This window comes from Pieris napi, chromosome 1 (assembly GCF_905475465.1).
Source record: "Pieris napi chromosome 1, ilPieNapi1.2, whole genome shotgun sequence".
NCBI lineage: Eukaryota > Metazoa > Arthropoda > Insecta > Lepidoptera > Pieridae > Pieris > Pieris napi.
Window position 1 is genome coordinate 9,674,754 of NC_062234.1, and position 27,644 is coordinate 9,702,397.

At 33.1% G+C, this 27,644-nt stretch overlaps 1 protein-coding gene across 4 annotated transcripts; it reads left to right on the forward strand.

The window, feature by feature from the left end:
* Positions 1–583: 583 nt before the first annotated feature.
* Positions 584–27,528, forward strand: LOC125048459 (golgin subfamily A member 4). 4 transcript variants are annotated; one of them, XM_047651075.1, is made up of 42 exons: positions 584–865; positions 2,483–2,589; positions 3,273–3,416; positions 4,000–4,014; positions 5,505–5,614; positions 6,213–6,371; positions 6,959–7,114; positions 8,118–8,372; positions 9,124–9,287; positions 9,505–9,658; positions 10,208–10,390; positions 13,253–13,384; positions 13,683–14,331; positions 14,918–15,045; positions 15,123–15,302; positions 15,582–15,706; positions 15,992–16,133; positions 16,290–16,529; positions 16,625–16,778; positions 17,057–17,374; positions 17,608–17,768; positions 17,952–18,077; positions 18,223–18,447; positions 18,867–19,184; positions 19,330–19,501; positions 20,057–20,183; positions 20,465–20,579; positions 20,764–20,922; positions 21,162–21,383; positions 21,500–21,628; positions 22,277–22,441; positions 22,850–23,005; positions 23,307–23,405; positions 23,710–23,862; positions 24,171–24,308; positions 24,436–24,584; positions 25,086–25,200; positions 25,460–25,563; positions 25,871–26,027; positions 26,229–26,329; positions 26,705–26,798; positions 27,289–27,528. In XM_047651075.1, the coding sequence occupies exons 1-42, from the start codon at positions 684–686 to the stop codon at positions 27,340–27,342; spliced, it is 6,936 nt and encodes a 2,311-aa protein (XP_047507031.1). In that variant the 5' UTR covers positions 584–683; the 3' UTR covers positions 27,343–27,528. The 4 variants fall into 4 exon arrangements, with proteins under 4 accessions (XP_047507031.1, XP_047525650.1, XP_047522583.1 ...); XM_047669694.1 differs by lacking the exon at positions 13,683–14,331 and adding an exon at positions 14,432–14,522 and having other exon boundaries at positions 27,289–27,527; XM_047666627.1 differs by lacking the exon at positions 18,223–18,447.
* Positions 27,529–27,644: the final 116 nt, after the last annotated feature.

Here is a 27,644-nt window from a genome sequence, read left to right on the forward strand (position 1 = left end):
TCTATCTACATATTTTGGATAAAACTGCACACCATTACAATAATGATTTTTCTTATCAAAACCTGTAGTTTACATTTAAATGTGAGAAGATTTTGATAGTGTAGTAGCATTTATGGAGACTAAGATTCAACACTAGTTTATGCTTTGTCAATAAACTTTAGAACAATAAAAGTTAGTGTGGTCTGGGAAAACCTAATTTTATGCAAGTGAAGCCACAGGAAAATCTTAAAAGAGCATAAGTGCTCCGCGCTGGCATGATGCCCGTTAGATCGCCAGTCCCCGGAGCACCGGCCATATCATCGCCTGCGCCGCTAATCCATAACCCTCGCGATTAATCACAAAAGCCAGAAAACAGAAACCCTCAACTGATAAACTTTAAAGTACAGTATAAAATAAATGATAATACAAACGCCAGTGATCAAGAGTATCCTCAGACAGCTTAAGAAATTAGGTCGCCCGGTTGTAGCAGTGGGATATTTTTATTGTGCGGTGCAGACGTACGAACACGCTGCTTCACTAACCGTAAATTTCATTCCATACTAGATTATGTAAGTTCTAACAAGTCTGGGGATGTCGTGGTGGCATTTATGTGAAATTGTGTATTTGTTAGTGCATTTGGACAATGAATAGTGAAATACCTACACTTTGTTGACTATGACTTAATACCGTGTTGAATAGTGAAAATGCATCATTTGTATCCCTTGGCTAAGGGAGATGCTCTGTGCCCTTTGGGATTCCATCCTCAAGTAAGGTGGCCCACGCGCTGCAAAAGATGCTTTAGGGATTACAAAGAACACGGTGGTCGGAAAAGGGATGATGATTTCACTGCATCCACCCCCAGTCTCTCTTACTCGCCAGCGTCACGGTAAGTAGCAAAAATACTTGCTTATAAATTTATAATACAGTAATAAAATTACTTAATCAAATATTTTATTGATTCTGTGTGTAGTTTCGACTGCGTAAGATAGAACTTATAGCAACTATGTGTCATTCAAAAAAATCTCTATTTAAAAAAGCCGTTTATTTTAAAATCGTTAAAAAGTTTTGTGTTTCAAAGAATTTTTTCGATTTTTGGTTGAGTTATGTTTTGTATACTAATTTTTATTCATAATATTTAATAATCAATTAATTTTATGAATAAATACTTAATCGAGACGGAACGATTGTACAAAACAACTTGCCATTACTTTTTTTAAATCTATTGATGTAATTTAATTGTTTAAATGTTACCCATCAATTAGAATCAATGTAAAGTATTTACATTTAAAAAATATTAACATTATGTAATACACTTTTTATTAAACCATTAAAATGTAAAGAGTATCTAATATTCCTTTTTTATTATTAAATACCTTATTTTCGTATCTGTACACATGCAATTTACGTATTTGAGTGAAACGTCGATATCTTACATGAACCTAAACTATAGTATACCTTATAAAATCGCAACCTTTAAACAAAACTTTATTTGTCAGATCCTGTGATAAAGCAGTACCACAGTACTTTATAAATTTTCCATAAGAATTCTCAGTTTTAAAAATATCTATAGGAGCTTTTAGCGAATACATAGCAATACAAGAATTAAAGCGATATCAGTCGTTAAAGATGAAAAGGCTAGAAGAACATTACGTCAATTGTAAGACCATAAAAGATAATCATGGCAGGATTCCAAATTCCAGCTTAGTTTCCGTGAATTGTTTGCATTGATCCCAGTGATGGATTGACTGGGTAGTCTGTAATTTAGCCAGCAGTCTTGATACATGAAATGCTAAGAAATGTTACTGTTGCAATATAAACATTTTAGATGCATAATAAGAAAGACAATTCTTGCTTGTCTCAGTTGAAAGTTATTTTATATTTTCATGGAGACCAATTCCTTACCTTGCTCAATTGTTTTCCTACTAGACGTAGAAAAATACCAGTTAAATACTAAAAAGCTAGATTTCATAGAAAGTGTATTTGACAACCATTACTTATATTAGGTAATTATTCGACTTCACATTATTAACAAACTGTATTTATGTAACTTATAGTATGATAGCAATCGATTTTTAAGAAATCAATACAAATTTAATTAAATTCGTTCTTCCAAATAACAATTCGTTCGCAATTTTAAACTTCACAAACTTCGAAGACATTCAATTTAAATGCATTTTAAAATTGGAACGCAAAACCGGAAAAGGTGTTTTAATTCATTTTATGACAGAGTATGCAATAACCAGTGATTTAGTCATTTGAAAATTAACCGCTCGGTTATTGAATTCCTTGCCAAATTACATGTTACAAGTCCATTACGATGTTCATACAGAACACTCACACATTAGTTATTTCTTATTCGTAAACATTTGTATGTTATGAATTCCAACAAATTCATATTATTTATACAGAGCCGGTTTAATTGTCTCGATGTGAATGTAGCCGGAATAATTTAGTCTGACTTGAATCGCGAATTTATTAGATATTTTTACTAATATTTTAACAGAGGCCGTGATGAAGATAATGGAACAGAGGGAGAGAGAACTGGCCGAGGCTGGTCTTCAAGCGTTAACCTCAGTTACAACGAACCTGCTAAGAAGGACACTTCCACGGGTATGTATTATTGTAAATTTCTCAACTTTCAAGATTTAGAGGTGCATAGTGGATATACCAAATTAAAGAAACAACAGGTGGTACATGGCAGAGAGTGGCACAGTGCAGAGAGGAATGGCGAGATTTGGAGGAGGTCTTTGCTATAAAAGGGCACACACATAAAAGAAGATTGAAATAGAAAGGCTATTATTAGTAGTAGTAGTACATTCACATTGGGTATTATTTTGTTTACTTTATACGTATAGGTTTGTCTCAGCAATAGAACTACATTAAACACAACTTATAATTGTTAGCAAGTTCAATTCTGTATATGAATTTAAAATCAGATTCAGATTTTATGTACAGATATTAGAGATCTCAAATAGCATGTTTTTATAATATTAAGTCAATAAATTACGACTACGATATTGTTATTTATTATCTTTAGAAATATTGTTGCACTGTTGAAGTTTAAGTACACTTAAACTGTTTACATGATGATCCATACATCAAGTCTTTTTAGGGAGTTGAGAATGTAAAACATAAGACGAAACGATTGGGCGTTCCGTGCGAATGTGATTGGTCATATTTAGTCAAAAACGCGTTACGCAACCTGATGCGTCATCTTATTACGTCAGTTAGTCCAATCACAAACAAACGCAACGATTTGCCTTGCGTCTTTTGTTTCATCAGAATATTTTTAGGGTCAAGCAAACCCGGATTGTGGACATCCACGCCTGACTTAGCAAACGAAGCAGAGACTGCAACAGCTGTCACTGTTAACCTTAAACTGCCGAAGCGAAGGTCCACGGGACCACTACCTTCGTTGGACACAGGACAAGGAAATGGTATGAAAATGCATTGATTGTAGAAAATAGGCACTAAATGATCTTCCTTTAGTTAAGATAACGGTTATGTTTAAATCGTAAATCGGTATCTGTATGTATGAAATTGCCGTTTGAAACTACATTTTTCCAAGCCAAATTAAAAAAAAATATTGAAAGTCAAACGTACATTTTTCTACTTAGGAATGTTACAGTTGTTGCATGAAAAACGTTTCACTCTGGAATCTCTGGAAGGGAATATTATTGAAACTATTTTTAGCTTGGCCAAATAAATATTCTGTGTATTAGGTTATTAAGACAATTAGGTTTTTAAACGTTACATGGATTTCATTGAAGAAAATTAGAGAATATAAACTGCTGTTTCAAGCATTTATTTATGTTTAGAGCGCCGAACAATTTAAATGTCTATAAAAAGAAACAATTATAGTACCATAAATACATCACGCCGTTGTTATTTGTAATGGGATAATGATATATAACCCAAAAGATTAAATTTAAATTTTTATTTCCTTATATTAAAACTCATATTTATGTACATCTATAAACATTCATACATTTATTGTCTAATTATATTTTCTATTTGCAGCTACGCAAATATATGGTAAACCTTCTTCAATACCCCTTCATTTTGAGCATTAACAAATCGCTATTCTTCCAATTCTTTTTGCTACTTACTGTACCCATTTATGCGAGCCTACCTACATTCACATACTTTTAACATCTTGTTTAAGAAAGTAACTGTTTTATGCAATCAAAGTTACAAAGTCTGTGAACCTGGTCGTAGCGTCCCTTAACAATTCGTACTGTTGTTTGTATCTAACGCTTTGTAGGATTATATATTATATAGGAAAGGTATAATGTATTATATTACAAATGCAAGAGGTGTATGAATGAAGGATACTTTCATTTACTACTATCTCCAAATAAGTAATCTCTGTGGGACCTGTACCTATAAAAGTTATAATATTAAGCATTCGTAGTACGAAACTTCTTTGCCACATCAGTACTACGGACTTCGGTGAGGTTATACCTATAATTGGAATTGGAATATACATAATTGGAACCCGTTTATAGTATTAACTAGCTGGTGCCTGCGACATCGTCTGCGCAGGATTAGTATTTCGAGTGGCTTAAATTAGCGTGGCGGAGAAAAAAACTACTAAAGATCCGTGGCGTAGCTAGACAACCAAGGGCCCTGGGGCAAATTGAAAAATGGGGCCCGCTGTTGTGTATACTGATTGGGTTTTATCAAATATAAATATGAATATACAAATACTTTAAAAATGCTAAGCTACTTAAGCTATTTTGTGCACTGCAGGGCACTCGAACAACTGTGTTGTTGAACTCTTTCTTATAAATGCTTCCCATCTCGAATTCCAAAATGCACATATCACTATCCGTAAAATTGACGACACTGCCAACCTACAGAAAGAATTTAGGGGAATTCCGTAAGCATAACTTTTGAATTTCTCTCAACTGAGTTGTCATGATTAAAGTGGGGTTGCAACCTGTCATATTTATTTTGAAAATGGGAGAAATTTCCAAAATTTCAGTTCGATCGAGATTTCTCGTAAAGATTTGAGGGCCCCCTGAGCTTGAGGGCCCCGGGGCACTGCCCCGCCTAGCCCCTAGGTAGCTACGCCACTGCTAAAGATATTGACTATAAGTAGGATAAACATTTCCATCATACATAAGATATGTCTAGCGGTTTTGGCAGCGCCCGCCATATAGCTCGCAGATGGTAGATTTTTTCCTACTTACTTGAAATTTTGGACAATTCACACAGTATATTTATAAATTATTGTAGTATTGTGTTATTCTGATATTTGAGATATATTATTGTTAAGTTTCATTAAAATCCATTCAGTAGTTTTTACGTGAAAGTGTCACAAATATCCAGCCGTACTTACAAACTTTCGCGTTTATAATATTAGTAGGATTCCAGCTATTATTAGAACAAATCAGTAAAAATTGGTATCAGTTTTACAGAGTAGCTCTGCTTGTCAGTCTAACGCATAAAATAATATATTCTTGTATTTGTTGCCTATTCTAGAATATAAGAACACGAGTCTCCAGTTATTTTTATTACAGAATCAGTAACTGTACGCCGACCATCGCCGTCACCCTCACCGGCTCCGGCGGCACCGGCCACTCAGATCACAATCAACAAAAATGACTCATTGGCAGAACGTGTGAGAAAGGTACGTCTATATAAAGATTCAGAAATGTGCCAAGAGTTTTATTTCGTATACGCAGTTACTACACGTTGAATCAATGTACTTTGAAAGATATTGATAAAATAATTGCCAATTGAAAAAAAAGGCGCTTAACTATTTCTCTATCTGTTTTCGAGATAATTTTTCGGTATAATTTAAAGCAGGTATATTTAAAGTGTGTATAAGTAGGTCAAATCCACAGACGCATCGCCATAGTTTACTCGCGTTTACTCTAAAAATATCTGAAAGGTCGCAACCGTTTTAGCGTTTGGCAATGCAACGGACATAATAATTAATTAAGGAAATGATATATTTAAATGCTAATTGATTTATTACTTCTGATTGATTGGAAGTAATTGATTTGGTACACGTGGTTTAAAGCGAAAGTCTTGGGATCGATTTTTGGTAGAACAATGTTACGGGTTGAATTTAAACAACAAAACAGAGGCTGAATTGTTTGAAAGGAAATTGGACTTCGGTACAGAGAACTATGCATATGTAAACAGCATAAAAATTTAATAATGTAACTTAGCTGTACATAAGACTCGAATAAATAAGTTACTAATTACGTTTTTTCCTTCAGATGCAGTTAATGAAAGCACAAAACAGTTTCGAGAAAGAATCAAGTACAGAAAAGGAACGCGAAAGAAGAAGTGCTTCTAGAAGTAAAGAAGAAGAAAGGAGTGCTCGGGCTAAAGAAGAAAAAGCAACTGTTAAAGATGATGTTAATTTTATGATGCAGGTAAAAATACAGGAGTCCTTTCATTCGTTCATAATGATTTGGTGGATCTGTTGTTAGTGCTCATTACTTACCACTGTTTAGAACACAGGAACAGAGTCTTCGCTTTAATAGAGACTTTAAGAAGGGTTATTGGACACTTTCTTATGTTAAATATACTTATTAGTAAATTAGGTTAGGCTTAACTTACTTATTAGTATTAAGTTAGGCTAGATCGTAATGTTGCATAATGTCTCAATGCAGACACACGTATAAAAAAATCATAATCATGATTATTTTTTAAAGATTGTTTTGTTTTTGAAACCCCAAGTCAAATCAAAAATATCACTTATACTTATGACAATTTAAAAGCGCTTATTTATTTATTAATGTTAAAAATAATACTTCGTCGTGTTGATCTTAAAAACGACTGTCTCTATGCTTTGTTGGTTACACGGCGGTTATATTTAATTCTGGTCTGGGACCAGCGAAAAAAAAAATCCTCACATTAATAACAATGACACAGTTTAATGTAAATTTACAATTAATTTAACTTCTTTTCTGCCGTTTATAAGTGTACTCGTTTACCTATAGGAATAATGTTTGTGTAGGTTAAAAGTAGTCGCAATGCACTCTCCAAACCGCCAAAACGTGGAGGACCAACTCGCGAAAAAGAAGAAACCTCGGATGACGAACATAGTCTTACTGGTACAGCCACAACAGACACAGAAACCACACTAATTGATGCTAATGTTAAGGAATATCAGGTAAGTTTCTTTTTTGTCATAGAACTTTCTAAAAGCTGTAAATTCTTTGTATACATCTCTAATAACGAGTGATTAATACTTCTATGTTTATATTCGGTAATTCTTCTATACCAATTTATATGATATATATTTAATAAGTTATAAAGCAAATAAAACGTTTTCCAGATCAACAGTTCAAATATAAAAAATATATATTTTAGTATTGCTCTGATGGTCATGATAACCCCCAAGATCGTACGTATCTTACGACAGATACGTCAATGCGATATTGTCATTTCTCTTCCAAATTCCATACAATTTATTTAGTTCACCACACTATTTCTATACAAACTATGTATATTGTATATGCTTTTGGTTCCAAAGTGCTCCTTAGCCGTACGATCGCTGCTGAAATTTTACATATATATAATAGAATAGGTAATACAATTTTTTTGTGTAAACAGTACCTCTTCTATTCAGAATGCACGTAGTTCAACAAAATATTTTTTCATTTATTTATATAATCATGCCTTTTTCCCGAAGGGGTAGGCATAGACCATGGATCACCATTTGCTACGGTCCTGATACACCTTTTTTGCTTCATTCACTCTCATGACATCCATGCTCGTCCCTTCCTCACAACCTCCTGAATTTGGTCCAGCTGTGTACGACAAAGCCTCCCAAACCGTCTTCAAAATCCAAGGCTGCCTTGTATATCATATAAACCCACCCAGCACCCTTTCGTAAGACCTAAGCATTCCCTTTCGTATCCTCGTCATTACGTCCTCTTTCAACCCACACTGCTCACGTATCTTGCTATTACTTAACATATCACGCAATCTTTCTTAACACATACTTTTTAACGCTCTCATTTCTATGACATTTATTCTACTCTCATTCTTTCTCTGCCACACCCAACATTCAGTCCTCTATGTACGGCCTCGTTTGTGGTTCGACTTTCCATCCGGAGATTTCATTCCATTCACAAAATCTTAAATATTCAAATATACTGAATTATTTATAGGACCAAATTGAGAGCCTAAAACAAGAGTTAGATCTTCTTAAGAAACGTTGTGAGCGAGTTGAAAAAGAAAAAAGTGACATCCTACTTAGAAGGTTAGCAAACATCGACACGGTAAATAAATATTCTATTGGGCGATCTTCAGAAGTTTTAAAGCTACAACAGAAGGTCAATGACCTAACAACTCAGAACGAGGATTTGAAAGACGAGAAGATACATTTGTCGCTTAGGATTAAAGAGGTTGAGACGGAACTTGAGGTAAGTTTTCCGAAAATAGTTATATAGCATTTTTATTAAATAATTTTTCCCAGATTTGATTGCATTTATATATAAAACGTTAAGTAAAATTTCATGTAAAAATGAGTCGCTAAGTCTTTATCCTCAAAATATATGAATTCATCATATATTTTGAGGATGGAGGAGGTTATCTAATTAATTATTATTAAAGAGATCTTCTAACTAAAGATTCAAATATAAAGCAATTTCTATGAACTTAGTGTCTAATATAATTAGATTTAAAATTTGATTATTATACTACGCCGATTTGGCACCACCATGCACTACAAGAGACCCCTTGGCAACTTTAAAATTATAATGATTTGCCTTCATTACAGCTATAATATTCCATAGTAAAAAACTATAACCCTTGCGAACTGGTAGTTAATGTAAATTTACAATTAATTACAATTTGACGACTCATTGGTCTAGTGGTTAGTACCCCTGACTGCGAATCCATGGGTCCTGGGTTCGATCCCCGGCTGAGACGAACATCGATGTGATGAGCATTTGGAGTTGTGCTTAGGTCTTGGGTGTTTAAATATGTATTTATATGTCTATCTATCTATAGTATGTATGTATATCCGTTGCCTAGTACCCATAACACAAGCTTCACCAGCTTAGCATGGGACTGACGATTCATAAGTGTACTTGTTTACCTATATGAATGAAGATATTTTGAGTTTGAGTTTGTTTACAAATTTATCCTGAAATTTAATATTCGTCATTCCAGTCAAGACCATCAGCTGAGGCACAGACACGGCAAATCGAACAGTTAAGGGCGAAATTGATTGCCGCAGAAACATTATGTGAGGAACTTATGGACGAAAACGAAGATATGAAGAAAGAACTCCGGGATCTTGAGGAAGAAATTGAAGAGATGCAAGACAATTTTAGGTAACTTGAATAATAGGAATTGCTTTTTATACTTTTCTTTAAAAATCGCCTAATTAATTAAACTTTTTTCCTGTCACGTCTTTTAAACGCACGTATTAGTACAGCTGGGGCAAGAGTAGTTTTTTAAGTTGAATGGTACAGAATAACTTGTTTAATACTAAGACTTTGTAATCAGTCTTTTCTATGATCTAAGGAATAACAAACTATCATCTTACAGGGAAGATCAAGCAGACGAATATACCTCACTTAGACGTGAGTTGGAGCAAACGATCAAGAATTGCAGAGTTTTATCATTCAAATTAAAGAAAACAGAAAGAAGAAATGAACAATTGGAACAAGAGAAAGTTGATCAGGAGAAAAAATTATTAGAGGTAATTAATGTCATGAATTTATTATTATATATTATTTATTTCTTCATAATATATCAAAAGAACACCCATAATAACTTTGAGTAAATTAGAGCTATAATTGTGAATAAAAATGATTTTTAATTGGACTTAGCTAGACGAGTTTTATTGTATTGAAAGAAAATAAAATCCCTCTTTACCGGATGAACGAATGTAAATACTACTTCCAGTTGTGGATACGCGATAAGCATGTTTTCCATATAAAACATTATTGACACCATGCTAATACGTCAAGTAGAGTTAGCATTTGCGGTTATGAAACCTATTCTTTCAACCCCCGTGGAGGAGTTAATAGTTATAATTTATAGTGCACGATAACTAGAGCAAGAGTATTGTTTCATGTTGAAATATACTGTCGAAATTGTATTATAATGTGATTTCTTGCAATTATGTATCGCTCGCGTAATTAAACAATTTTAACAATGCAGATTCAAAAAGTATTACATTATGTATCTAGTATAGTGTAAAAAAGTTTAAAAAATACGAATATTTTAAGCTTTAAAATATTAACAGATTGTCGGCGGTAAAGATGGCTTACAACGTGAAAACCGTATCAAAGAGCTGGAACAGGAAGTGTCGCGTTCCAACGAAGTAGCCTTAAGGCTTCAGCGGGAATTAGCTGAAGCGAACACCAAACTCGTCGCTGCCTCGGGCGCTCCACCAGCCAATCTCAAAAAGCAACCTATTAGTGACGGAGTAAGTGTCTCATTAAAATACGTAGGCTGTATATTGTCTACACTACATGATATAAATAATAAATAAATAAATGATGGGTTCGACGTCACCGAATTGTGCTTTCTAAAATCATATGCAACTGTTATTATAAAATACTAGAAACGACAAATCTCTTCAATTGTCTGTATTAAGTGCCTTTGAGATTAATTCTTCAAATAGTTCGCTTATTCGGGTAAAAAATATATATCTTAATCATTTATTTAGAAAAATTAAACCGACTTTTAACTCCGGTTATATTAACCGGAGTTTAAAGACACAAACTTCTCTAAAACGAAAAGTACTATTCTAGTTGCAATCGTAGCTTTTGTTTTGACAGCTGCTTATTCTTACTGTACATTTACGGCCAAAACCAATACGCAATCTCAATCCAATTTTAGCTGTCATAGACTGACAATTCAATCCATTTCTAAAGAAAAGCATGCCAATATTCAATACATGGACTGAGATACCAATCTAATTATTCAACCAATCGTTCAGAGGGCGGATAAGAGATTGAAGATTGCCCTCTGTATGAAAATGAATGTTTACTCATGCCAACAACCTATCTGTCCATTTTGACAGTTGCTCGATTGGCCAAATCAATCTCGGATTGCTATCGGTGAAACTCGTATGATTTGGGTTTGGGATTGCGACCTAACTTAATATTCATTGGGAAAATTTATTCATCTTCGTCATCTTCCAGTTCTAGTGATAGTGATTTTGAAGTTTAAATGCAATTATCCGATTGGGATAGTAATTCTGAAGCTGGAAGAAGACAACGTACTTCTGTGCGAAGACATAAGAAAACAAGAATTAATTATATCCAGAGCCTGAATGACGCCGAATTCACATTTAGATTTAGGTTAACAAAAGAAGCTTTGGAGACACTTTTACACAAAGTGATGTCTATCATATATGACTTCTTGCAGGTTTCATCTTTTTATCAACTTTTGTAATTTTTTTTTAAATATTAGCTACAACCAAAAATATTTGTTACTATAGATACTACCTACTAACACCACTTCAAAACCTCAAGACTCCAGCAGAACATCTTTATAACGAATCTCAAATACGAAGCAGAAATGTGGTGGAAAGGACATAATATGGTGTTTGGAAAAAATCGGTTCCCCAAAATCGGTTTGTCAAAAAAGGTTTTGCTTCAAGTATCTCGTGTACAAGCCGTGATAGTGGCATGTGCAGTGTTGCACAATATTGCTATTGATATGCGAGATGAACATTTTGAACTACTGCAACAAGTAGATGAACCAGCTGATGATATTGATCAAAGCGCAATTGACAACGTGGGAAATGCAAGTGTGCGAAGTAATCTTATAAGTGATTATTTTGCTTTATTACTATAATATTTTATAAATTACAACATTTTTGAGATAAATTAAATAATTTATTTAAATAAAAATACAAATTTTTAATACAATACATCCTCGCTCCAGGCACAAAATCTATTATTTTTCTAATTTATTTAACAATATATTTTTTTCTATGGCCCATAATTCTCTTTTATGCTCTCTTTCTTCCTCTTCAAATGCCCATTGCTTTCTCTTATTTAGATGCTCTTCCTTTCAATTGACTTTCATTTCCTTCGACAGACAACAATATCATGTCTTTGACTTTTTCCTCGATAGGGGGTAAGAGGAGTAGCAGCACTAGGGCCACCTCCTGTACGATATGTTTCAGCAGACTTTTTTCTTGTAGCACTCTTTAAGCTTTAGCACTGCGAAAGTTTACCCCACTTGTGCTATTAAACAGCGCCTCCAGCGTCTTCCAGCACTGCTCTTTCTCCTGCCAGGTGACTGAGTCACTCTTTTTATTTTCTAATATATTTTTATGGTCAGCAACAAGCGAAGTTAGAAGGTCAACTTCTTCCCGGCTGAAATTGACGCTTCTTTCACGTTTTTGTGTAGACATTTTTTTAAGTTAAAGAACCAACCTCGAATAACAAAAACAACATACACAAACTACTCAGAGAAAATTTATATTTGTAATAATATGTACTAAAATACTCAATAACAAACAAAAATACCATATGAAAATGACAGCCCGTTTCGTTACAAGTAATATTAAATGACCAACAAAAAGGTTAAGGTTCTATGTTTTTCTATAGAATTTTATAACTTTATTTGTTCGTAACAAAAAAACAAACAAAACGTTGCATAGCTATTTGCTACTTTATCCATACATTGTTAAACAGACCCTAAGTCTTACTTATTTTATTTCGTTCCAAAAACAGCAAGCTTTTGGTATGCTTGAACACAACATATTGCATTGAACGAAACGCGGTCGAGAGGCAAGGATCACGCAAAAGATTGCTGTCAATCTTTTGTCAAATAAACAATCGGATAGCAGAAATGTTTATTGGCATGCAGATTGGAGATCGGTCTTTAGATATGAATCAGTCCAAGATTGGTTATAATCATAGATTGAGGATACATTATTAATTTTGGCCGATAGACAGAGCCAGCATTCCGCAGACTTACGGTATAGTTGCAAATTCTATACTAATACTCGGTACCTATAATATTTTGCCTATCGGGGTTTTGACAAACGTAAAAATATAAGTAATGGATTATTTTTTTGTGGAAAAACTTTATATTTGAAGATATTAAAACCGCAGAGTCTGCTATCATGTTTTTATAGTTAATTTTGATGCTTTATGACATCTGGGTATGCCCAAAGGAACCCTCGATGTAAATAGTCAATTCCCACATCATCTAAGGCAGGTGAAATAGTAGGTATACCTTGTATTAATATGGAGTTTGCTACTATGCCGTAAATAGCTGGCTCTTAGACGAGTACTACGAGTACTCAATTCAATGGAATTTGCAGCAAAAAGTGTCTCGGTCATCTTTAACCCGAGGAGGCAGTCAAGAGGACCCGGCTCAATTATTACGCGATTTACAAGACTCACTAGAAAGAGAGGCAGATTTGAGAGAGCAACTACGCAACGCAGAAGAAGAGGTAATCTATCAAATTATTGTTTCTTACAACTCTAAATATTGAGTATTAATTTGTTCACAAATCAAATTAATGATACCACTATTACTCGAGTATTATAGTGGCTAAGACCAATAATGTTAAAATGTGTATAAAATAAACAAAAAACCTCAGCCAGGCAATAAGCCAATATCTGAGTCAACAACAGTCTGTTAACATAATATTGCACACATTTAAACTATATGCCGTATCCGCTATTGGACTTCATAACGCTAACACACTATTAAATCCAATAAATCGAAGTGCTATGAATTTTCATCAGGGTTTTAATCACCGCTTCAAAGGCAGCATGACCGCTCAACCGAAGGCATCATCACATCATTCTATTAACCGAACTGCCAATGATAAACAATACTTTCTAGATTTTCATGAACTAGAAAATAAATTAGGGACCTTAGATTTTAGTAGATTACTATCAATTGGTGTAAATCAAACTATCCAATGTCCTCAAGATGCAGTTCTGAGTTATTCAGAAGGGTGTCAAACAGAAACCTTAATGGTACATGATGTTGAAACCGATACTGCTAAGATATGTCTTGATTCGTGTATACAAAGCGATAATAATACATTGGAAACGTCAACTCAAACTGAGAAAAAGTTCTCTAAAAATAAAGGTTTGCAGACTGAAACTATCGGAGCAAATGTAATAACGCAAACTGAAAAACCTAAGCATAATAGTACTGGAGTTCAGACGACTAAACTAATTAACGATAAGTTCGTTGAAACCATATCAAATCTAAAAGTACGTAATGATTCAGAATGCTTTAATAAAGAAACGCAAACAGAAATATTTGACAATAGGGAAAAATCAGATAGTCCTCCCTTATCAGCCGAAAAATCATCTTCAACCGTTCATGTGCCCTTTTCTCTTGCATTGTTTAATCCATTGGCAGCGAGGTTACCAATTGTAGGTACATGAAGCACTTTAATTTCATTAGTGTTCCCATAAATAACAATGTCAATATAATAGTTTTCATAGTAATATTACTGATTAAACTAACCGATTTTCAGGCAAATAACTTACGTAAAACAGCGTCAAGAGTTGAGGACGACAATGAATCATTGCTACTACAATTGAAGAAAATGGCTACCAAAGCCAGAAGTATGTCCAACGAATTATGTTATTCAAACTCGTTTTGTGTATTCCAAAATCCCATATTAAACCCTGCATCAAATCTTTAACATACATAATACCTACGAAAGTTCATATAATTATCACATTAAACGCCCTGTATCTTGCCATTTACCAAAAGACTTGGTAAAAAAATAATTTGTGATTGTTGTTACTAACATGCTTTTTTACATAAAAGGATACTTCAATAAATCTTCTGTGGTAGCCATTTTCTCCAGAAAGCTTTTGAAAATTATAAAAATAATATCTTCGCTCTTGACTGTATGTGTTATTTCGTTATACTAAAACATTTCGGCTTTGACTGTGTTAAATTTGTATTGATTTGTATATGCTTATGAGGAACAATAATATACATTTTTTGCTAGGTCGTAAATTATCACCAACAGCCCCAACAAACAGACTCGCAATTGAAGCCCCCAACGAGAAAGATGAAGGTATATCTGATGAAGAAGATCCAGCAGAGTTACGTCTCTTGCTTGAACTTAATGAACAGGTAAACTATCGTTAATAAAGTTTACGTATTACATTAAATAGATAAGAATATAAATTCTTAACAATATATTTATAAAGGAAGCCGCCGTATTACGCAAAAAAGTTGAAGATTTGGAATTAAACAAGGAATCGTTGAAAAAACAAGTTAAAGAGCTTACGGAAAAAATCTCAAATGCGGCGACAAAAACAAATGCCAACACCGGTGCTGCATTACGTCGAACAACGAATAAAGGCAATTTAGCGGAAGAAAAAGTTAAAGTAAGTAAATAATACATAATACGTTGCATTTAAAAATACCTACATATTTTTTACTTAAATTCCGATAGTGTTGTTAAATGAGCGTTTATTAAATATGTACTTCTATTACGTCGCTGGGAATCTGTCATTGTTAGTGGTTCATAATAAAGTTTAGTGTAAAAAAAATAGTTTACTCTTTCTCTGGTGAAAAATTAGTGTGTTTCTAAATGAAACCGTATGAATACGTCACGCCAATAGATCGATCTATACTACTACTACTATAAACTTTAAAATCTATAGGTACTAGAAGATGAAATCGCTGAACTTAGAAATAAACTTATCGAAAAGGAAAGGGACTGTGAAAGATTACATGCAGAGTTGAGTCTTGCTCAGAAAAAACCTAAGGCATTATTGAATAAGAGCAAGTAAGTAAAAATACCATACCGTAAAGAAATTTTGTTAAAATATACAAACTATCGAGTTTTTTTGGGTTCTTTGGAAAACAGGTTGCCAATAAACTGCTATCGGTGCGTTTCCGGCTTTTTTTTAGATCAACTGTAACATTTTGAGGGGTTTCAGTAAGTGAATTTCTGTAAACCAGTGAATCATATTCTTATAGTTATCTTTAGCAGGAGAGGCTCTTTATATTTAAAACGGAAAATCAAATAAAATTTTTTGTTAATTGTCACTGTTAATACTATCAATTGTAGGTCACTCGATGGAGATCAACAAAATGTCGATCTTAAACGGCAACTGCAAGTTATCGAGCAAGAGGCAAGCGTATTAAGAACTAAAACGCAGAATCTCGAGGCCGATAACGAGAAACTGCAAACAGAGAATAACAGACTGCAGGTAATCCTAAGATATATATCGCTTCGTTATGCATTAAATATTGTACTTATTGATTAATTTTCATGGAAAGATTCACTGTACCTATCGTTCTGCAAATAATTTAGAGTTATATATTGTGAGATTCGCTGCGTTAAGATCAATACAAAATATTTACAGTTGCTTAAAGGGGCAAAGTCATTAAAAACAGATAAATCGCTAGAAGTAACAACAACAAAAGTCACTCAACTTGAAACGGAACTAAGGGAAGCTCTAGCAAAAATAAAAGAACTAGAAACGACAAAGGATGAAAAATCTGAAAAGAAAGTACGATTTAGCAGTGAAGTGTCTAAAAAGGAAGCTGACAATCTTAAATTGAAACAAGAGGAATTAGACAAATTAAAATTAAGTTACAATAAGGTTAGTAAAAATATACTAACAAATAATATTATTAAAATACTAGATTTCAGTTCTTAAATTAATATATAAAATTAATGTAATTTTAATAACCATAGCTTGATAAAGAAAAAGTCAAACTCCAAACGACACTTAAGGAATTAAAGGAAGATTCAATTAAGACTTTCAAACCAAGAACACCGAAAAAAGTGACAGATTTAACAACTAAACTACAGTTGAAGAGAATGGTTGATGATTTGGAAAGTGAAATAGGTAACTTATATTCAAACTTATAGTTTAATTTCCTATTCACTCAATGATGCATATTTATTAGAGAGATATATTTATTTGTTTTTTTTTCGCGTGATATTATCTATTATAATAATGATCTAGAAATCGTAATTAGCATCGAAGCTAGACATAAGTTAATAACCCACTCACATTTTAGTATCCACGAAGTAGTCTTAGCACAAATTTGACTTAATATATTTCTCTATATTCTATTTAAATATTTCTTTGAGCATTTTTGTTTAAGCTTGAAACGTTTTCAGGTGAACTATACGTAGTTATGAAAAATGCTGGATTATCAGGATCACTAGATAATAAAAATACAACTAAAAATATAGAAGAAATAAAAGAAAAATTATCCAAAAAAGAAGCAGAGTTTACGAATGAAAAGAATCGTTTGCAAACCGAAATAAGCAAATTAAAAGAGTTCAATCTTAAAATTGAAACTGAAAAGAAATCGTTTGCAGAAAAAGTTAAAAGCCTCGAGTCTGAATATAAAACTACACTTGCTGAATGCAAATCTTTAAAGGACGAAAAGAAAAATTTGGATGCCCAGATCACGAAATTGACTGCTGAAATGAGTATGTATCAATTCAAACAATTCGTTTTTTTTTTCAAGAATAATGAGAGCAAATCGTAACTGTGTCATCGGGGTTCAATTCCAAGAAAAGTAAATTAACTAATAAAGTAATAAGTCTAAAATTCTGTGACATAGATAACCATAAATAGTAATTTCTCTCCATTATCCTCTAAACACTAATAATTAACTTTCCTTTATAAGTAGAGATTATTATACTTCTACTTGATATTTCAGAAAAGAATAACTCGCAACAAACTGCAGTTTCTGACTGTATGAAGAAAATAGAAGAGTTGAAAAAGGAATTAGACGTTAAGGATAAAGAAATAGATAAATTGAAAAAGCATGCCGAAAGTTTATCTAAAGTGGAACAAGATAAGAATAAGTTGTTAAAAGAGGTAACAATTTTTATTTACATTTGGTAAATAAATTTAATCTGAAAACATAATATACAAGTAATAGGATAAATATTTTTACGCTCCAAGTCCTGTTTCATGTTGACTGGTTATTCAAAACACAAGATTTCTTTAAACATTAGAACAATAATTGTTTTATTAAATATTACTTGTACGTACATACAGGTCGGTGACAAAACCAAAAAGCTAACAGAATTGGAGAAGAAACTTAAAGATGCTGAAGATAAATGCAAAAGAACCGAAAAGCTCTTGGCTACTCGCAAGGATCGTGTTAGTAAATTAGAAAAAGAGGTTGGTATACCAAATGTTATACTTTAACCATTTGAGAAAAATATCATTATATTAATAAAATAATCGATTCAAAAAAGTAAACTTTACGTTGTTATTTATCATTAATTGTAAACTTAATATGTGACGAAATTCTTTATACGATTAGCTCTCAGAAGATAAGGATCTCATAGAAGAATTAAAAGATTCAAAAAGACGATTGTCATTTGAATTAACAGGCGATAAAGATGAAATACAAACGAAACTTTTTAAATCCGAAAGCAAGCTCGTAACTTTAGAAACCGAAATGAAGGAATTAAAAGCAGATTATGAAAATAAAATAACAAATTTAGAATCAACTATAGCCGCCAAAGATATTCACATAAAGCAACTGGTATTATGTGTGACCCTAGAGTTTAGATCCCTAGGAACCTCCAAATCCTTCAGAAATTACAAAGTTTTAGCAAAATTTTATTCGAATTAATACCACAAATCCAAATTCTATCCTATATTTCAAACGCATAGTAGTTGGGAAAAGGTGATTTCCATTGTAGACGCTTGCGCATGTTACTAGCATTTAATTTATACAAAAGGAACTATCGAATGCCTGGTTCATAGACTTATGTTTTTAAATTAATATAATTGTTTATATCTGCCAGTATAGTGCATATCAAAACAAAACTATGAAAGAATTCAAAATCGGTCCAAACATCACAAACCGATTTTATGTAAATAATACACCTAAGTGCTCTAGTAAAACTAAAAAAACATACATTTAGAACCTGTAGAAAATATATATTACTTGATTTACAGGAAGACGCCTTACGTGACACATCTAATCAGAAATACGACGAGGCAGTTTCATCTGTTGAACTGGCCCAAATGCAAAATAAATATGAGAAAGCCGCTAGTCAATTGAAAGAAAAGGAAGAAGAATTAAAAACAACCAAAGAAGATCTATCGAAAGTTGAGAAAGAGTTGAGTGCATTGAAAACTGAAATTGCTCAGGTTAAATCTACAATTAGTAAAACGGAGAATGATAAAAAAGATCTTGAAGATAAATTGAAATCAGAACAAAAGGACTCGAAATACTGGGAAAGTAAGGCGTCCGAAATTGACACTGACTTACAGGTATTTAAGAATTTCTATCTTGCTTATAGAATTCCTAAAGTGATTTCTATGTTCTTATATGATTTTTTTCTTTAACGCTGGCAAAACTATTAACATTTTTTACAAATAAAATTAAACCATTAAAAAACTGTTTATCTTGTACCAGGCTGAAAGGAAGAAAGTTGAGAGAATGAGATTATCTCACGATAAAGATACGAAGAATAAGGAAGCGGAACTGGCAACACTTAAAGGAAAATTAAAACTTCTAGAACAGTCTTCAGGTGCAGGTGCAAAGAGAATATCAGAACTTAAACAAGAACACGAGGACGCTGTCAAAAGTGAGTGTGCACATCATTTAGTGGCTTAAGAAATTGGAAGTAAAACACTACTAGAATAATAAATACGTAGCTATATAGCAGCTAATATAAATAAAACGTTAAAATTGCAATAATAAATTTAAATAATACATTTGAAAGTCTATTATAACCGGCTATTGTTTTTGATAAAAGTTTTTAAACTATCGCGATATTTTTCATAGTTTTAATTACAAAGAAACTCTAAACTCCTCTGACCTTTTACCCAAACACATAAATTAACTTATCTAAATTGAATTAAATATTTAATTTTTTCTTCACTTTAATTGACTGAGTAAAAGAGAACTCTACCGAAGAGTCCAATCTTTGTAGTCAAACGATGTTTGTAAGAGTCAGAAAAGGTATATAAAATTGGTGATAATCAATGTCATATATCTGAATAATATTTAATGTTTAAAAATACGTCTTTAAATCAATATCTATTGTATATGTAGGTAAAATGCTTTTATTTTATCATACATCATTTTCTTTACATTGTTTTATAAAAAATCTTTTATTTATGCATATAAATTTTCTCAGAATTGGCACATAATCTAGCGGTTGAAAAGGCAGAGTACGAAGAATTGACCGTTAAATATGAACTGTTAGAAGAAGAACACGTAGTAACAAAAGCTAGATTGACCGTTGAGAAGGAACAAGCTCAAGGGTAGGTACCCACCGACAAACAAACCCAACTAAAAAAAATTCAGTATTTTGAAGTCTATATAATTGTTCATAAAATCTTTTCCGTAATGCATATTCTATTATAATAATAAACTGATTTTTTGACAAAATTAATCTATCCCACATCCTACACTAGGGGGCCTTGTGTTGTAGGCAACATAGCAATTATTCTGTTAAATGGTGCATGTTTAAAACAATTTTTAAAGAAAAAGTAGTCTAAGAATTCTGTAGACAAATTAAAAATTCTATAAAATGAAATTTCAGAGACCTATTACATATACAAAAAGAGTTGAATGAAACGCTTGCTCAGCTCAAGTCGTTAAAAGAAAGCTGCGCCACACAAACATCGACTTGGAGTAATGAAAAAGCAGAACTTCAAGTAAGTATTTGACTTATTCCTTAACGTTTTTTTCAAATTATTAAACGATAAGCAATAATAACATAATTATTATTGACTTAATTAGCGATTATTGACTTCGAAGTGAAAAATAATAATAACATATATATCATTCAATAATGATAATGAAAATATCTATACTGATTCTAATATTACGATTTTATAGAGAGAAATATCATCTCTCCAAGAGCGTTTATGTGGAGGTGGCTGGGAAGTTGAGAAAGCACGACTCAATACAAAATTAGAAAAGTTACAACGGGAGCTACGAGAGTCAGTTAAAAACCATGAAGCAGTAGTACATCATCATGACCTCGTGAAGAAAGAGGTGAGTAAGAGTTTTTTTTTAAAAGAGGTCCCATGTACTGTACTACCACTGTCAGAAAAACTAGAGTTCAGGTTTTAATGCACTGAATGGTCAAAGCGCATATACATTTAAAGTTGAACATTGAAAGAGTCATTGAATATATGTATATACAATATAAAAAATCTGCAAGCTCTCCCCTCAGAAGTTCTTTTAATTCTAAAAAATTATTATGTATTTTAAAAAGAAATAATTATTCAAAGCTGGATGAGGCAAAACGAAAACTAGAGGATTACGAGAAAGTAAGCAAAGTGCAAAGGACGCTGACAGCTGATAATGCAGAATTAGAAAGAGAAATGGCAACACTCAACAGCAGACTTGAACAGATGGAGAAGGCAAGAAGGAATGAAATTTCAGAAACTAAGATGAGGTATGAAGAACAAATGAACACGATGCGTGAGGAACTAAAATCTCTACATAATCAGGTTAGTACACATTACAGACCCAAACATCGACGAGATGTTAGATAGCTAATTGCAAAAAAATAGAGCTACTTGATTTTCACCAATAATTCAATTTATTTAATATATTGTATTTAAAGGTATCAAGATTCAAACGGGAAAGAGATAATTACAAACAAATGTTAGATTCTGCTCAGAAAACGATGTCAGATATGAAGAATGGAAATAAATCAAAAACACCACGCAACTCAATATCAAGCACAGATGATGTAAGCAAGCTTATTATCGCCTATTTGTTTAGTTCCTTTTTTAAATTGATTCGTTATCGTTGTAGTTGAATGAAAATAAAAGGTAAACAGTGTTTTGGTAATTTTATGTAAACGGCTATTTTGTGGAACTAGCTAGTAAAGGTATTTTCGAACCGATATGACTTAGTGCCTCCGTTAAAAGAGTGTACCACTCCCTCAAAGTTCGGCAAAACACACGCAGCCCCTGGCGTTGCAGGTCTACCTATCTATTCGATTGCCTCCTGACGCATAAAAAAGGAAAAGCTGCAAAAATAACGTAGCTCATGTAAAGAATATTCCTTATACTCCTTATCCCTTATACCTACGGTACCGAGGCAAATGCCTCTATATCGGATAATGATATTCGCGTATCATAGGTTCCTGCCTATAAAAAAGATGTTTCGATTTGGCAGACATATCCCAAGGAATAGATGAATTAAAATTAAATTAGCTACCGCAAGATTGTAGCACGAAGTGTGCTACCTACCTTATGATCGTACTTAATAAATTCTACATACGTCTGTAAAATGAGGGTCAAAGTATAGAAGTATAGAATTTATTGGTTTAAGTATAGAATTTAACAAAACCTTTTCTCTAGTGAATCAAGTAACATAAAAAACAACATTTTAGGAGGAATTCCGCAACAAAGTGGCGACATTGGAGCAACAAGTGGCGTGTTTGGAAGACGAGCTATGTGAAGCCAGACTGCTCTCTTCAAAGCTAAATACAGAATTGATTAGTGAACGATCTTCCGCGGAAGTGCGTTTAGCCGAGATGCAATCACGTCTTAACGAGGTATGATTTAGGGACGTGATATGCTATCTTAAACAAGAATGATACCGAAATTTTGTATTGTTCTACAATCCACTTTCTTCCATTGTTCAAACTAGGTTTTACCCTAATTATTTATATCTAGGCCTTGGTTACATTATCAACACAATTTGGCAAGACTGGTGCGGCGAGTGATACGTTCGCTAGTCCGTTAAAAGCTAAATACTGACCAACAAACTATAAATGGTCAAAGGATTTCTTTGTTTTCGTTTATTTTTACCGTAAAAGCAAAAGATCTAAAAACATTCTGTAATCAAACACTTACTTATCGAAGAACACATATTTTTACAGAAATCTAAATAATTAATCAAACTTATTTATCGCATACATTGTGCCCGCAAGAGTAAATCGTAATAAACCATAATTTTCTAGTACGAAGAAGATAGACTACTATCATCCGGGCGTGCCCGGGTGGCAGGAATGGCGACTCGTATGGAGCTGGCCTGGCACAAGGAGAGAGATGAACAACAGAGGCTATTGCAGGAGACTTCTACACTTGCCCGGGACTTGCGACAGACGCTGTTTGAGGTAAGATTGCAGTTAGATTTAGCTTTAGTAGAAGAAATGAACTGTCCCATTACATTCACCGATTTGTCTATTTAATATTTTCGTATTTACTATTTACAATAATGACACATCTAAATGAGAATGCGAGTTATCATAATAACGAAGCCCGGCGGGAGACGCCAAGCCAACATGAGTCGAGTCGAAACTATTATATCGACTTTTACGGTTTATTTGACAATTTAAAGGAAAGAAAGATCTTAATCACCAATTATAGAGCATGATAAACGCCAAATAGCGATGAAATTGGAAACTTAAATTTCAGCTCGAGCGAGAGAGAGAGAAAGAGAGACTAGATATGAAGAGGAGAATCGATCAGATCAAACGAACCACCGAAGAAGAGACTGAAGAAGCTAAGAAAAAGGTAACTTAATAATGAGATAATAGAAAGTTGGCGCATATCGTGATATATATTCTGCATTCGAATCTATAAAATATAATTATTAAAAATTATATATTATAAAAATTAAAAAGATTTAGAAGTGTCTGTCTCAAACTAGCATAATTCAATGAACCCCGTTACTTTAAAGGTAATTTAAGAAAAAGTAAAAAAATATGTTATATTATTCATTATTTATTTATTTACTCTACAAACTACTCTAGCAGCAAATAGCCAATGCGATAGTTGTTTGAGTTTGGGTTTAACCCAGTAAGCATTTTTTGTCCAGGTAGCAGAATTACAGTGCGATTTATTAGATCTTCGGGATGCGCACGCAAAACTGCGTACGGCCAATGAAAAATTGCGACGAGATAAAGAGAGACATGACAGAGATCGGGACCAAAATAAACTGCTTGTGGGGTCACTTAAACGTGCACAACAGGTATATTAAATTATTGCATCTAAGAATTATATTGGTTGTTTTTCAGATTCCATACCACTATTAGTACCTATATTTTAATATCATCGCGCGTATTTTTATATGCATTTGACTTTAAGACTGCTATTGTTACAATACAAATCATAGTGGTAAAAAATAATACATAATATTTTGGAGAGTAAAAACGTTGGCGACTAAAAATATTGACGGAGAATATATTGCTAGTTTCCGGTTTGAGAACTGATAATAAAATAAGAACAATTATTTTTTTGTAGTTAAGGAATTCACTATTCTAACAATTTAATTTGCAGGAAGATGACCGTGTGGTGACACAACTTTTGGAAGCAATAGATGAGCTGATCAAACAGAGTCCGGACTTATTCAAAACTGAAACACCTATCAGACCAGAGAAGAGTCTAGCGACACCAACGCCACCTAGAAGGAATAGGGTGTGTATTTAATATTTGTGTTTGGTTAATTTTTAATATGGTGTATAGAATAGAGAAATTTAGTATCAGAATTTTAAACTAGCTACAATTATTAATTCTTTATAAAAAATTTAATGAACTTCCCCAGTCATCAAAGTCAAGATCCCGTTCTGCAACTCCTGAGCAATCAGCGGCTGTAACCAATGGATCGACAGGTGTGCGTCTGCGCATGCTGGCTGACGAGTTACGAGCCTCACGCATCGCAGAACGACAGAGAAGACAAACCACTTCGAGACGGTATTTGCTATTTATTTTGCTTTTAAAAACGTGCTAGTGTCAAAATCATACAAAGGAATGGAATTTTAATGGCTTGGCTTAATGAATGCCGATGCTGTGAATAATATAGTCACCTACTTACAAGATTCAGAAAAAAATACTCCTTATTCATAAAAACATAAAATCATAATTAAGCAGTGATTTGTCTCTATTAACGTAAACACAACCAGACGAATATAAGTTAATAGTGGGTGACTTCATGTTTGTGAATAATAAATAACCCTAGCCAAAGTTTGCTTCGTCGGTACAGAATTTTTATCATAATTTGATACGATTCGTTTGATTGTGATTGGTCAAAAGCATCTCTAATCCAGTCACAGAAATGCAATACGACCCGAATATCCGTATCGCCAAAAACTGAATTATTTTATCTTTAACACTCATCACATATATAAATATAAATACGTGAGGCCCAGCATACTGTACATGTTAGAATAATAATATTTAATTTGGTCCAATTAGTGCTATGTCAACGGAGCCGCGAGAGACTATGACGGTTACGGCATCGAGAACTCCCTCGCGAGTACCCTCACTGAAAAAACGGTCTATTTCATTAGAACAAACGACTAAAGAACAGGTATCTCATTACATTTCTAGAGCTCATATACCGATCAATTTATATAATAAAAATGTCACAGCGAATTCTACTTTTACTAGAATACTTTCTCTTTTAACGATACATCCTTTTTAATTATGCGTAATAAAGATTTTTATTTTCTTTCTTTTTCTTTATTTGCCATTAAAATAGGTTTATCGTAATAGCTTTTTACTATGAAAGTGATTTAATTGTCCCTTTTCTGAATTAAAACATGACATTCTGAATGGTCCATTTCCAGTCTTCTATATGGAAATCGGTGGATGATAGCAGCGTATCTTCTATGCAATCGTTGGACGGCGATGACAGATTATTCACTATGCAACGCGATACTAGTTTGGACAGGTAACAAAACCTACCTCAGAACAAACACCTTTTATTATATATTTGTTAGAATTTTATGCCGTTTACACTAACGATTAAATAGTAGTTTTAGTATTTGATTTTTTACACTATGACTGGTTTGCACAATTATTTCTGCACGAGTCTAGGTTTGAAGCTCATTTTTACCCGGGTATCAAACCCAGGATCTCCAGGCTAGCAGAATTAATTTGAATACAGATATAGTAGCGCCAGGCCTAGATGGTGCTTGGTTAGCAAAAGGATATTAAACAAAAGGCTACTAAACATTTATTTAAAAAATTTATTGTAGTCGTCTATCGGGTGGCTCAGCCCAGAGTGAGGTTCTTCCATCAGAAAAGAAGAAGAAAAAGAGTATATTTGGCAAATTGAAGAAGCTCACTAAATCTCGTTCTATCGACGATCATGTGGAGGAGGTGGAATTTAGACCGATAGGGAATGTCTCACAGGTAATTTAGTTTAAAATAAATTTATTCATTAAATAAACAACAATATTAATGTGTGGGCGATGATGACGAAAGAGATTACACAATTATAGGAAGTTAATATATTGATGCACTTACATAATATGTAATCGAGGTTTTAGAAAACAGAGTTTAAATTACATACCATATTGTGCTCATCATGTATATGTACTTTATTTTAAACAGCAAGGTTCCGATTCCGATATGAGTGCGACTGGAAGCAAGCAGAACTTGCGCGGGAGACTTTCCGATATGTTCAGTAGAAAACAAGTGTCGCGTGGAAACAGGTAAGAGAATATTATATATTATAAGATTGTCATAATGCAGATCGTTAACGATATAGAACAGAATAACAATAATAAATTAAACTCTTTAGATATAAAAACCAGACCTCAACCCCTGGCATGACTTTTTGATGTAAGAACTTTAGACGTATTAATGATACGACAGGCGTGACCCATTTTTCATACAAATTTGCATGACGTTAAGTCAAGTCTGCTGTAAAGTGATTTTCTCAAGTAATTGGCTCAACCTAAATTGAAACGTTTATAAATTCAGACCTACGTCTCTTCACTATCTTAACTAACATAGTAATAATCAAAAATCGATATATTTTATTAAATAAAACCAATTTGTCTTTTCATGTAATGCTTGCTTTACAGCAAGGAACAAAGTCCAGACACGGGTTCCACCAGCGGGTCACGCTCCATTCTACGCAACGCGAGTTCATCCACACTGCCTCGATCAACAGTCACGGTATAAAACTATATTCATAATTAATATTATTTTTCAATTTATTAAAAATTGTGACTGTTTTCCTGGACAAATTTTTTACATATTTCATTCCATTTTAATATCCTCTTTTCGCATAATTATAGAAATTATATTGGTAAAAACCTGTCAAGGTAGCGTCAGATTTCTGTATCTGTATCGTGATCATTTGTCATTTCTAATAGGCAAGTAGTGATATTCTGTGCCTGACATACGCCGTCGACTTTTTGGATCCTAAGCGGGCCTTGTTGCAGTCAAGACCGACTGCAATATGCGGTTTGCTCAGGAACTGCTCGAGCGGTCCGTGTATTGCGTATATGAATTTAGTATGGAAAATGCAGATCACGGATGAGTCACACGCTTAAAGCATTAGGCCAACACTAATAAAAACTTAGATTCAAGTTTGTTACTAGATAATTAACAACTGAAACTAGGCAAATGTTATTTAATAATTGTGTTACATTATATATTTTAGAGTGAAATGCGAGCATCGAGCGCAACGCCCGGTACGAAGAGAAAAGGAAAATAACTAAACAATTTTTTATTTAGCTTCATTATATTATCCACCCTATTCCACATAGCTGTAATATCACATACATATCAAGATTGGAGATTCATTATCTTACGGACTATCAACTAAAACACCTGAACGTCGTTTGTGACCCTTTGTTTTGTATTTACCTATTTATAAATAAATGTTGATTGAAAAAATGGTTTTATTAAACTCAAAACATTGTTATAAAGATTTATTAAGACCTGTTTTTTTACATTAAATAAAATGTATAAAAAATTCAGAAGCTCTTTTGCTTTACGACATAAATATATTTTAGG